This window comes from Lemur catta, chromosome 1 (assembly GCF_020740605.2).
Source record: "Lemur catta isolate mLemCat1 chromosome 1, mLemCat1.pri, whole genome shotgun sequence".
In the NCBI taxonomy this organism is placed as follows: Eukaryota; Metazoa; Chordata; class Mammalia; order Primates; family Lemuridae; genus Lemur; species Lemur catta.
The window spans coordinates 104,964,169-104,977,241 of record NC_059128.1 but is presented as its reverse complement, the minus strand read 5'-3'; the positions used below and the strand labels follow the sequence as shown (position 1 = coordinate 104,977,241).

General features: G+C 55.1%; 1 protein-coding gene across 3 annotated transcripts in view; it reads left to right on the top strand.

The window, feature by feature from the left end:
* Nucleotides 1-5,663, top strand: part of PSTPIP1 (proline-serine-threonine phosphatase interacting protein 1) — a 36,846-nt gene extending 31,183 nt beyond the window's left edge. For 2 of the 3 annotated variants that reach the window (XM_045532772.1, XM_045532791.1), the window contains exons 10-15: nt 476-574; nt 1,561-1,657; nt 2,180-2,270; nt 3,945-3,997; nt 4,199-4,332; nt 5,353-5,663. In XM_045532772.1, coding sequence (XP_045388728.1) covers nt 476-574; nt 1,561-1,657; nt 2,180-2,270; nt 3,945-3,997; nt 4,199-4,332; nt 5,353-5,484 — 606 coding nt within the window. In that variant the 3' untranslated portion in view covers nt 5,485-5,663. The remainder of the gene's footprint in view (nt 1-475; nt 575-1,560; nt 1,658-2,179; nt 2,271-3,944; nt 3,998-4,198; nt 4,333-5,352) is intronic. The other variant, XM_045532781.1, reaches the window with a different exon arrangement.
* The last annotated feature ends 7,410 nt before the right edge of the window (nt 5,664-13,073 follow it).

The window sequence follows — 13,073 nt, the reverse complement described above, 5'->3', positions numbered from 1 at the left end:
GGGGGGCAGGTATCATTCACCCTCCATCTGCTCGTCCACACTGGCCAGGCCCTGGCTGGGTCCTGCCCCAGGGCGCTCCCTGCCTGGCTTTGGGCCTTCTTCAACCCTTTTTGCTGGAGCCACAACTGAGGCTCAGACAAAACCTACAGCTTCTCTGGGCCCCACTGAGGGACAGGGCTCTGGACTCTGGGTCCTGCGCTCCTCTCGCTCCTCCTGCCTCCCGGCCTCCCGGCCTCCCGGCCTCCCCGGGCCTGCAGCGGGCTGGGGCAGCTCTGCCCAGGCAGCTCCACTTGCCTCCCAGCAGCGCCAGGGTGGGCACAGAAGCGGGTGGGGACCCACAGGGAGGTCTCTCCTTTAGACTTGGCTGTTAGCAGAGCGGGCCAGGCTGGCCAGCCCGGCTGAGCTGGGAGTGGGGCCCAGCCTGGCCTGGCTCTGCAGCCCCCTCCTCACTTCCCACCTTGTTCCCGGCCCCCAGGCCTTCCAGCTGCAGGAGTTTGACCGGCTGACGATTCTCCGCAACGCCCTGTGGGTGCACTGCAACCAGCTCTCCATGCAGTGCGTCAAGGATGACGAGGTGGGGGCCGCGGGCATTGGTGCGGGGTGGTGAGGAGAGGGCAGCAGCATGCCCAGGGCCATCTGAGTCAGTCAACAAACACCTAGTTCTCTGTGGTCCAAGCCTGGCCCTTGGGGTCTCAAGGCCTCAGCAGCTCAGCCTCTGCTCCCAGCACCCCAGGACAGGGAGGTCAGTACCACACGGCCACAGCTGCGCTGCCCGGAGGACTGTGCTTCTGTGGTTACCCTGGCATGTCCCCACCTCCCCACTCCAAAGCCACAGAGCACCACGTCCCTCTGCCAGGGTAGGGAGGGCAGCTGGACACGGCCCCTCAGAGGTTTGCAGAGGGGCCAGAGGACCCGGCTGGCTCTGCCCCAGGCGGGGTGATGGCAGGAGCCTCGGCCCAGGCCCTCCTCTGCTCTCCCCCTTCTCCTGGGTGCCCTAGTTTCCTCCCTACTGAGCCCAACCTGCCTGGGGGAGAGGGGCCGCCACCTTCCGCCAGGGCCCTGACCTCTGTTAATGCAGCCCCAGAGCCATGAGCTCTCTCGGGGCAGCCCTGACCCCTCCTGCCCCGTGGCCTATGGGTATTTCATTTTTGTTGTCATTGTTAGTTTGTTTTTGCCCAAATGACTTGAGCCCAACCGCTGGCCTCCTGGTGACAGTGGAAAGAGTGTGGGCTCTGGATCCAAAGTCCACTGCACTGCGCTCTTGTCCTGTGACCTTGGGCAAGTCATTTTCTCCTGAGCTTCCTCATTTATAAAACGGGGAAAATAATGTCTACCTCAAGGACAGGAGCTGTCAGCCAGCGCCCTGACCCCTCAGGCAGGCCTGGGGCGGTTACACCCCAGGTCCCGAATTACAGGTGCTGGGATGTGCACAAAAAGCCCGAGAGGAGGCTCGTTGGGTGGGGACTGGCTGGAGTTCAGACCCAGAGGGGCAGGGCCTCGACAGGAGTGGGCATCGAGGTGCAGCCGGGCCCCACAGCCTCTGCTCCCTCCTGCCCCCAGCTCTATGAGGAAGTGCGGGTGACGCTGGAAGGCTGCCAGGTGGACGCCGACATCGACAGCTTCATCCAGGCCAAGAGCACGGGCACCGAGCCCCCGGGTGAGGCCCAGCCTGCGGGTAGCCTGGGTACAGCCTTTCTGGCCCTGGAAGGCCTGGCCGCAGGTGCTCTGAGCCTCAAGCGCCAGGACAGGGCCCGGGCAGCTCACAGCTCCCTTCTGGGTGGAGGAGTCTTGGCCAAACCCAGGGAGGGGTCAGGGACAGGGACACCTGCCTGGGTCCTTGGACTGCTGCCTCCCCCAAGGCAAAACACAGCCGAGCTAAGCACACTATAGCACTCAGAAGACGATGGGAGGTTAGAGGTGGGGAACCTCCCACAGCCCCTACCCCCAGTCTGTTCGGTCCCACTACATCACGAGTGCAGAACATTCGCTCTGGTACCCACAACGGGATCTCTCGGGGGAGTAAGACAGGCACCGCCACAAGCACCAGGATGGGCCAGGGCCAGAGTGGGAAAGTGGACCAGTCTGGGTCTCCGGGAAGAGACTGCTTGGGTGTTGGGGACACAGGTCCTGTCTGCCCTGCCCTCGGCTGCCCTGGGCCTCACAAGCTTGCTGTCCACAGCTCCAGTGCCCTACCAGAACTACTACGACCGGGAGATCACCCCGTCATCCGGCAGCCCTGGCGTGCCATCGTCCTGCGGCATGATGAAGAGGTGAGACACCCGGTGCACGTCAGCTGGCCGGGACGCAGGCGCTGGGGCTGGGCGGCTGGGCCAGGAAGTGGGTCTGGCCCCTCTTCCTGCAACTGGCTCTTCCACACGCATCTGTGGAGCACCTGCTGTGCCTGGTGCCCTGTTTAGGTGCTGGGCACTCTAAGGAGACAAGATAGGCTCAGTCCAGTCTCGTGGAACCTTGAGCCCAAGGGGACCCAGGCATTAAACAAATACACCCTAATTATTCACCGGTGACTGTTCCGAACTCTGGGGAGGCCCCCATGCCGGCTTCCTTGTACCTCAGGCCCTGCTGCTAGCCTGGGCTGGTGCCCGGCCTGTCCTGCTGCAGTGGCAATGCCCCCAGCTGGTGCGCCCAGCGCAGAGGAACAGCGCATGCGGGGAATCCTTCAGGCTTCTCCAGGGTCCATCCTCTGGCCTGGCTGCAGTCGAGTGCCAAGGTTCCAGTGCTGTGCCTCAGTGTGTGACCTGGGCAGGTCACTCACGCTCTCTAGGCTAGGGCCCCTGAGTGTTGGGGTCCCACTCAGAACCTAAAGACCCTCCTGGTTCAGGCCTTGGGTGTTGTCGTTGGCAGCCCACTGGGAGCATATACGCTGCTCGGGGAGCCCCTTGGGCCTGTCTGTGAGCATCTGTGGGTTCATGTGGTGCCTGTGCCCCCACCCCCATCCCCACCACTCCTGTCTCCAGCCACCCTTCAACAAAGAAGGCCCTGCCTTTGGGGGGTAGGGGATAGTGGGGAGGGTGCCGACCGAGCTGCGAGGACCAGCCCATTCCGAGGCCTCAGGAGCCCCTGGAGCCTCCCGCTCCCGGGAGGCCGAGGCTCACGGGAACCGCCCGCACCCAGAGAGGGGTGCACACACACCCCTCTGGGAATCTTAAGAAAGCAGCGGCCCCAGGAGGAGGCACATCCACACCCTAACAATGCTACAAAACACTTGCAGGACTTGGCCCTCCCTGCACCCAGGTGAGGACCCGGATCCCAGCATGGGTGGTCACTTAAGCACATCAGCAGGCCTCTACTTAGCCCGCGTGACTGTCTGCCTCGTGGGGTGCCCCAGCGTCTGCCTTATGCTTGTTTTGTTTTCTTCATTGATTCAGCAAACCTTCAAGACCCCCGCTCAGTGTAGGCCAGAGACAGGCACTGGCAGATCAGCCCAGCGCTGCCTCCTGGAGCTCATTGTGGGGGTGGTGGTGGGGCTGGCTGTCACCGCGGGGCCGTGGGGCGGAAGGCTGGCGTGGCCAGGCTGGTGAAGGCCCCAGCGGGGCATGTGTGGGCTGAGCTTGGGGGGGCTCACTCGCCTGTGGGGCAGCTGCAGGACAGGCTGGAGGACAGGTGGGGCGCGGGGAGGAGCTGGGCGTTCCCACGAGCCTGCGGCATGGAGGTCTCAGAACCCGCCAAGGGCCCTGCGGGGAGCAGGTGCTGACAGGGGCGACAGTGAGTGAGTGGGAGGGCACAGCTGCGGAAGGAAGAGCCACTGGGAACACCCTCTGGGGAGCCCTCCTGCCTGAGGGGCACCCCATAAATCACATCCATGCCTGCAGGCCAGGGGTGGCCCCAGCCCTGGTGCTCTGAGAGTTCTCGCTGCCCAAGCCCTCTCTTCCAGCGGGGCCTGAGTGTCACGTGAGGGACTCACCCTCCTCCTTCCTTGCCCCCAGGTTCTCCGGGCTGCTGCACGGAAGTCCCAAGACCTCGCTGGCAGCTCCTGCTGGTACTTTGGGGTGATGACGGGGCCCCCAAACACACCGCGACCCCAGAGGCCCCTAAAGGGGAAGGGTGTGCCCTCCAACAGCAAGTGGGGCGAGAGCGAGGGAGGAGGCAGGGCCAAGCATGGAGAAACTGCACCCCGCAGGACCTCCAGGGGCCGATGTCCTTAGAAAGGGGAGGGGTCCAGGCCTCACCGTGCTCTCAGCCTCCACAGAGACCCTGGCCCCCAGCCTCGAGCGGAGTGAGGGCGTCTACGCAGCCGTGGCCGTGCGGGAGACCCAGGGAAACGCGGTTGGGCCAGCCCAGGACTACCGCGCGCTCTACGACTACACGGCGCAGGTGAGGCCCGGTCCCCTCCTGCCCGGGAGGGCGCGCGTGCCGAGTGGACGCACACAGGCAGCCGCGCCTGGGCTCGTGCCGGGGCACAAGCGCTGGGACAGCACTCGGCACTCAGCGCTCAGGAGGGCCCCGCGCGCCTGCTGAATGAGCGCTGGTGGTCGGGGACCAGGGCCTGCGGCACACATGTGGAGCGCACGCGCCTGTGCTGTCCCGCAGGCTGGGCACCGTGTGCGGCGGGCCCAGGCACGCACGCAGGCAGGCTGCCGGAGCCCGGGGCTGCCTGCAGGTAACGCTTTGAGGGTCAGGCCTTGTTGTTCTCCCCGGCTGTGTGGGTACAGAGACCAACCGCAGCCACAAATGAGTCCTTCAATCGTGCCAGGACTGATTTTCCGGTGTCCACAGGGAGAGAAGGGGCCAGGGCAGCCACAGGGTAGCGGTACCGAGACCCCTAGACAGTCCAGTCTGCTCCCTGCTTTGAGGGGAGGTGCACGACTGCACCCCAGCTCCACCGGAGCTGAGGTGGATCCCCGCGCTCGGCCGGGCAGGGGCTGTACTGACGAGGTCTGGCTCGGGGATGCAGACCCCCCATGCCCCGGCCGGGCAGCCAGGCCAGGCGGGTAACAGGGTGCTTGGGGTGCGCTAGTGACAGGGGCTGGCTGGGGCTGGGGACCAGCACTGAGGAAGGCTGGGTGGTGAGCCGTGGAGAGCGATACCTGGGCTCAGGGTGTGGAGAGCAACCCTGACCCTGCCGTGCCTGTCACTGTGTCTGGAGCAGAGGAGAAGGGAGCAGGGGAAGAACCCCAGGTCGGGGAGGCCCACGATGACACACTGAGGGGGACAGAAGGCAAGTCCCTTGGCGCACCCATATCCTATACGTGTCCCAGGAGGTATGGGTGTGACTCAGCTGACTCTGTCTACCCCGGGAGACAAGCTCGCGTTTACTGCTTGGGGGGCGGATGCCAGACCAGGGCCCTCCCAGCAGGCCCCTCCAGCCTCATGTGCTTTTCATCTCTTGCCCAGAATCCCGACGAGCTGGACATCTCTGCCGGGGACGTCCTGCAGGTCATCCTGGAAGGGGAGGATGGCTGGTGGACAGTGGAGCGGAATGGGCAGCGTGGCTTTGTCCCTGGCTCCTACCTGGAGAAGCTCTGAGGAAGGGGCAGCAGCCACCCCCACCTGCCCTGCCCGTGGAGTCGGCAGTGTCCCCACCCACCCTGGTCTTGCCGGGGCCCAGAACCGAGCCTCCCCCACCCCAGGATGGGACAGGCGCTGGCTGCGCCCCGAGGAGTCGCTCCCATTAGGAATAAAGGGTGCGTTCTTTTTCTCCTTGCTCTGCTGGGTCCCTTTCTCTTTCTCCTGCCTTAGCATCCAAGTGCTCAATTCAGAAGAGGCGAAGGAGGGCAGGAGCCTGGAAAACAGAGACGCCCCCTCAGATAAGGCTTCGGCTGTGGTCACTGAGGGCCCTGGGTCATCCTACGGTCTGCTGGGGACACAGGAGAGACCTGGCCCTGGTCACTGGGAGCTCCCAGACCACCAGGGAGACACAGTCATACCTGGGCAAACAGGGGAAGGATGCAGGGGCAAGGGAGGGTGGGGTAGGGGTGAGGCGGTGGGGACACCCAGGGAATATTCTGGGAATGAGCAAGCTGTCTGGAATAGGAAACCAGCGATGGGTCTGTCGGAGCTGGAAGGCCCTGGTGGAGTGTCTGGGAAGACAGGCTTAGAGGCTTGTGGGTGCAAGTGGGCCTCATGGCCCTCCCCACCCAGCTGGGGCCTGGGGAAGCCACTGCTGCCCGTGACACTCCCTCTCGAGCACGGCACCCCAGGAGAGGGACAGGCACTTTCTAACTCTCTGGTACAAGGCAGACGATGGCAGGGCGTGGGTGGGGCGGGAGACCAAGTGCAGGCTGTCCAACACAGGACACCATGGTGGCTTGTCTGGGAAGTGGCAGCTGGGCTGGAGAGCAATTCTGGAAGAATGTAGGAAGTAGAATGGGACTTGGCAGCTTATGGGATGTGAGACAAGTGTAGGGAGAGTGCAAAGGGGAGACGGGAGGAGTGATTTCAGCGCTGGGCCTGGAAGACGGGCAGGTCTTCCCCAGGTGGAGCAAGAGACAGAGGAGGGGCAGCCGCAAGGACAAAGCCCGAGCAAGGGCCCAGCAGACGCGGGACAGGCACGGACCCGGCCACTAGGGTTAGGTCATGTGTGGGCAGGGAAGAGGAAAGAAAAGAGTGTAAAGTTAGGTACCAGTGCTGTGTTTATTCCGCAAAAATGCCCTGTCATCTTGATTGAGCATTCCATTCTACTGCAAAGATTTTTTTTCAAACCTTTGGCCTAGATATTTATCATCATCTCTGACAGGTGCCGCAGTGTCTGTGCAGACTGGAAGGTGATGGGTAACGAGTGTTAGATAACAAAGCCTGTTCTCCAGTCACTGCGGCCAGAGAATAGCACTGAAAGCAACTCTTGGGTCACAATTTATGCCAGGGGGGGAAAACCCACAAATGAATCTAAGTCAGATTCATTGCCTCTGCAGCTTTCTCCGTTCTGCCATGCACCAGGTCACAACCTCGGCTGCTGGGAATCCACTGCCTCGCAGAGAGATGGTGCCAGATAAAGAGGGAGCTGGCTGTGTAACTGGCTGTATAAATAACTGCAGCCCCTTCCTGACAAGGGCCACTCAAAGACAGCACAGAGCAGGAGGGAAGGCACAGCTGCTGAATCAGAACACCAGGGTCCAAACCCAGGCTCACCCTTCCCTGGGTGGTCTTAGGGGCAAGTCACAGTATCTTTAGGCCTCAGTTTCACCATCAGTAAGATGGGTGCAATATGCCCCATACAAGTTGCTATCCCCATAAGGTTCAAATTAGATAACAGTTAAGTGCTAATTAAAACCAAGGGATACCACTTTTAACAAAAAGGCCACAACCTCCTAATCTTGGCCATAATCAACAGCAGCTTGGAGCTTAGCATAATCACCCTCAATCCCCGTGCTTCTGGGACAGCTGTGGTTGTCATTGAGTCCTTCCAATGGTGAGCAGCAGCAGCAATTCACCATTTGGCTAAACTGGACACACACACCAGCAGTGCCAACACCTAATTCTGACCACTGCCCCATAGCCATTCCTAGGCCAAGCAACCTCAACATAAGGGTTACCTGTCTGGCTCAGTTCGGCTGAACCTGATGTCTGCCTATTTCCCCACCCTGACATGGGAACCAGCAGCACAAGCTCAGAGCAAGGTCGTCACCAGCAAGTAGGCTCCATGTCCTCAGCAACCTCACGGGATTATCAGGACCACAGGGACGCGGCTTTCGAACTGTGCTCGGCAGAGCTCCCCTAGTGCCCAAAGGGAGGAGATGGGGGGCTCGCTCCATTTCAAGCTCTACTCATCGAGTTTACATATGGGACTAGCAGTGGTTCTCAACCCTGGCTGCTCAATGGAATTAGCTTTTAAAAATGCTGTTTGTCCTGCCTTCGACAAACAGAAACTGAATCTCTGCAAGCTGAGCTTTTGCATAAATATTTCAAGCCTCTTCCTGGTGATTCTAATATGCGGCCAGACTTGAGAATGACCTGGCTAATGGGTTCTCCAGCTAAAAATTTTAAAAAGTTTGAAAACCATATTCTTATGGCACCATAGTGACTTATTTCAGACCATTAGTGTCCACTATTTGCCAGATGCTAGGAGATGCAAAGATAACTAAGTCTCTTTCTAGCCTGTAATTTCCCTGTCTGTCTGCATTAGATAAACTCAGGAGAGCAGGATGTGTGTGAGTCAACTTCCCAACAGCTAGCAACACGCCCAGCACTGTCCAGACAGGTATTCAGCAGATAAACTTACGGGGTTTCTGCAAGGTCACTGTATAACACCCTCAGGAGATCTCAGAGACACCGCAATAAAAAGTCACGTAGCACACACACATTATTTTCAAGAACTGTAAGGATGCCGGACATGAAATCAACCCATCCAAAAAATATGTGCTGCTATACACCGACAACAACCAATTAGGAAATGTATCAGGAAAATTATTCCATTCACATTAGCTACAGGAATTGAGTTTCACAGAACAATTTCCTAAGTAAACTCTGTTAAGATCTGAAAGAAAAAAACCCCAAAACCAATCAAACAGGGCAGAGGATAGAAACTGAAAATTCAGAAGATACAAATGGCTGAAATATCTCAAAAACACATCCTGGGCCTACCTGACAGTCGAATAAATACATTCGTGACCAGCCTGGGCAATGGCAAGGCCCTGTCTCTACAAAAAAAAATTAATAAAAAATTAGCCGGGCATGATGGTGCACACCTGTAGTCCCAGCTACTCAGGAGGCTGAAGCAGGAGGATCGCTTGAGCCCAGCAGTTTGAGGTAAGATCAGGCCACTGCACTCCAGCCTGGGTGACAAAGTGAGACCCCATCTCAAGAATAAATGAATGAATGCATATATTCATCTTTCAGATTAGAAGAAAAGATGAAGGCTGATTGCTCCCAAAGTGTAAACAAGGATGTAGGGAAATGCACATTTTCATACACTGCTAGTGAGTATATAAATTGATATAACCTTTTTGGAGAGCAATTGGATGTATTCATAAAGATTTTCAGATGTGACTTTTGATCCAGAGCAAATCCACTACCAAGAATCCATCCCTAAGTCCACGCAAACATGCGTGACATAGGGCGAAGAAAATGCTCTGGAAATTCAACAGAGGTGGTGGTTGCACAACGCTGTGAACGCACCAAATGCCACTTGTTTACTTCAAAATGGAAAATGTTATGCCAAGTGAATTTCACCTCGATAAAATTGTTTTAATTAAAAAAATTTTTTAAATGACTGCCAGGATGTGTATAGAGGTGTTCGCTAAAGCTGGGCTAGAGGCAGCCTGAAAGTCCATCCACTGTACATTGGTTACTCATGGTGTTAATATATCCACACAGCTAACAAAAAGCAATGACAAATCCCACAGTCTGACATGAAAAGAGTACCATACTATGTCATGAAAAGAAAAACAGGACCTTGTAGATTACAATTCACAATAGCAAAAAGCAAAACCGCAAGTTCCACCAACTCTGCTTCTGTACACATAGAGAGGAGAGTCTGGGAAGACACACACCACTGCTAAACTTGCTTCCTTGCGGGTACTTTGTTCTTTACAGATGTCTATACCGTTCACATTTTTTAAAGCACCACTTACTTTTGTTAAAAAAAAAATTGTTTTTTAAAAAGGCGGTATGACAAGCTCTGTCAACAGATAGGGCGAGAAGCAAAGACCCCCCAGTAGGAATGAGCACACCTAGTGCAAGGGACTTGAGCTCCTCAAAGGAACACTAACTCCGGGGCTTGGACACAGAGGGTGCCAGATGAGCCTGGAACGTCTTATGACAGAAACTGTGGAAGTGCTTCAAAGAAATGTTAGGACACAGGAGGCAACCTGAAGGGGCTCCCCACTGGCCAAGTCTGGAACTATTTAAGGAACTCTTCCCCCACCCCCAAAGGACAATGATGAATTATAGACTGTTGAAAAAAATGGGAACCCATCTGTCCACAGTGGATGTAAGTGGATATATAAAAATAAATGAGGGATTGGCTAAGAAAATATAGAAAAAGAACATAAATAATAATTAAAAAAATGAGGGAGGAGAGGGGGGGTTGACTGGTAAACGAGGAAGGAGTGCTGGACTGGAAAGACGTCCCTTGGCAATTGTCATCATAGGGACTGAATCAGGCAAGAATGTGCAGTATTTGCTAAATCTGGGGAGCAGTTTGGAGAGGAAGATATTTACATGGTCTTATAATACATCCCTAGAGACTGCTTATTAGTCAGAAGGGAAAAAATAGTAACCACGTCATGGAGAAAGTGGACAACACCTTGAGCAGGTGTGCCAGGTATTAATTTATTGCCTCTTAGCTCCAGACTCACCTGTCCTTGCCCTTCTTGTCACACTGAAGCAGGGACTCTGTAAACAATATTTCTCTTTTGCCAGCTGGCCGACAGGGGGCTCTGAAGGGGAGGGCAAGGCTGGTGGAGGAAGGTCTTTCTGTTTCCTTCCGTCTGGCATGGGTGGTCTGGCATGGTGCCGGCAGCATTCTCCCCAGCAGCGGTTCTCTGCTCCTGCGGCTTGGTGGTGGGCACCTCCAGTGAGCTGACTCTTCAGCACGGGGCAGGCAGTGTGTCCCTGTGGCAGCCACAGCCGCCCCTCGGAGGTCTCTCAGCCTTGGGGGAACCTCCTCTGAGTTTCCAAGTTCCCCGAGGGGTGGAAGCTGTTTTCAGCTAAGCTGTTTTAGAGCTCTCTTTTTACCCCTTTTAGTAGTTAACATTGTTTACACGGTTGACATTTATATTAAAAATGTCCTGTTCACATTTCCTCCTCACTGGACCTCATGATCAAAATTAACCTCACCACACAGGGCAAACAGACACTGTGTGCCTCCCAATGTGATGCCCCAAGAGGCCACAGGACACAGGTAGCATTCCAGTCACCTGGAATGCAAAACCAAATCTCATCAAGAAGAAATATTAGATAGACCCAAAACGAGCAGCACCATTTAAAAGAAGGAACTGTACTCTTCCCAAATGTCAATGTCATAAGAGAGAAAACTGTAGAAATGTTCCAGGTTAGAGAAGACCAAAGAGACATGACAACTAAACATAATACCTGATCCTAGACTGGATCTAGAAGAACAGAAGAAAAAACATGCTACACAGGACATTATGAGGTCCACTGGAATATGACTGGTAGATTACAGTATTTTATCAGTGTTAAATGTACTGAATTTGATCATTGTACTGCAGTTGTAAGAATATCTGTATTCTTAGTAAATACCCTTGGAAGTATTAGGGGTAAAAGGCCATGATGTGTATGTAGAAAGAGAGTGAGAGTGTACATTTGAGAACACATGTGACAATTCAAATGGGACAAAATGTTAACAGGTGTACCTGGGTAAAGGATATTTGGGCCTTATATGTATAATTCTTATTTTTGTAACTTTTCTGTAGGTTTGAAATTATTTCCAAATAAAATTAACTTTTAAAAAAGGCTATAGAGGCCAGGTGCGGTGGCTCACGCCTGTAATCCTAGCACTGTGGGAGGCCAGGGTGGGCGGATCGCTCGCTCGAGGTCAGGAGTTCGAGACCAGCCTGAGCAAGAGCGAGACCCCATCTCTACTAAAAATAGAAAGAAATTAGCCGGGCAACTAAAAACATATAGAAAAAATTAGCCGGGCATGGTGGCGCATGCCTGTAGTCCTAGCTACTTGGGAGGCTGAGGCAGTAGGATTGCTTGAGCCCAGGAGTTTGAGGTTGCTGTGAGCTAGGCTGACGCCACGGCACTCACTCTAGCCCGGGGAACAGGGCGAGACTCTGTTTCAAAAAAAAAAAAAAAAAACAAATCTATAGAATATAGCAGTGGTTCTCAACTGTGGCTGCACCCTAGACCATTTTATCAGCTCTGGGACCCAGGAATCTGTAGTTCTCAAAGTTCCCCGGGTGCTTCCAATGTGCAGACAAGGGTGGAAAACACTGGCACAGTGGGAGAGCTCATTTATTAAATGTCAGACATGAGCAGCAGCTCTTTTGCCCTCTGAAGAATAAGCACTGGGGAACAGGGTCTCTGGGTAGCGCAAACTCCCAGTCTCAGCCACATGTGGAATGGCTGCAGACTCTGGAGATGTTTTAGCAGGTAGAAGTTGAATTTTCCCCTTCTCGTCGGTCCCTGGCAAGGGCAAAAGGCATTTCCAGGATGACTATGCTAGGAATTAAACACAACTTAAAGCTGGCAGGAGCTAGAACGGTTTAACTGGCCCCAGAGCTACCTCTCCACCCTCATCTGTTTGGCTTCACTGCTAACGTGGCCGGTCTGGCCAGCGGGCAAAGCACAGGTAGAGAGCTGCTCTCACCAGGCAAACGGAGAGGCCTGAGTGCAGGAAGGGGTGGGAAGGGGTGTGGAATTATCCTCTCAGCAAGTTCAAGGAGTGGGCTATCAATTGGTGCATTTTCCCAAAGTAATTTCCTACTCTAGAGGCCTAATTCTGTCACACAGAGAGAGTGGAAGGCAACCAATGTCACAGTCCAAATATTACTCACCTCAGCTCCAACCTGATAGGGTAGCCACAGAATAGGACATATCAGAAACTGGGGGGACAGGGCTGGGGAGAGGTGGTGGAAGTGAAAGGTCACAAACATTCTTGCCCACAGTGTATCAGGTAGGGACAAGAGGTGCGATGGGTCAGCGGAAACATTACCAAATGCCTTGGAGCTCTCCGAAATCATTTGATAACTTCCACTTTGTGAACAGGAGTTAGTTTTTACTCCTCTCCTTTCCCACATCTTCTCCATTTTCAGGTGGCATGGAGATGCACGATATTTGGGCATCTCAAAACTGAGGCGTCCAAAACTGAACATGAACTCATACTGCCCCCCACCCCCGAAGTGATCCCTAATTGCTCCTACCTCTATGGCTAACTCTGTTTCCCTAGTTGACTGAGCCAGAAACCGGGGACTCACCCTAGATTTCCTCCTTTCTTCTCCCTTCTCTCTCTGTATACCGCATCCAGTTAACCAGTGATCAAACTCTGCCATTTTTTCCCCCTCCAGTCTGAGTCCTGCCTTTACCACGTCTACCAACAGCGCACTACTTCATGCTTAAGCTCTCTCCTGAACTACCACATCAACCTAACTGACGCCTAGGCACGTCCCCCTCCAATCCATCCTCAGACTGCAGCCACACAGGCCATCTAGGAA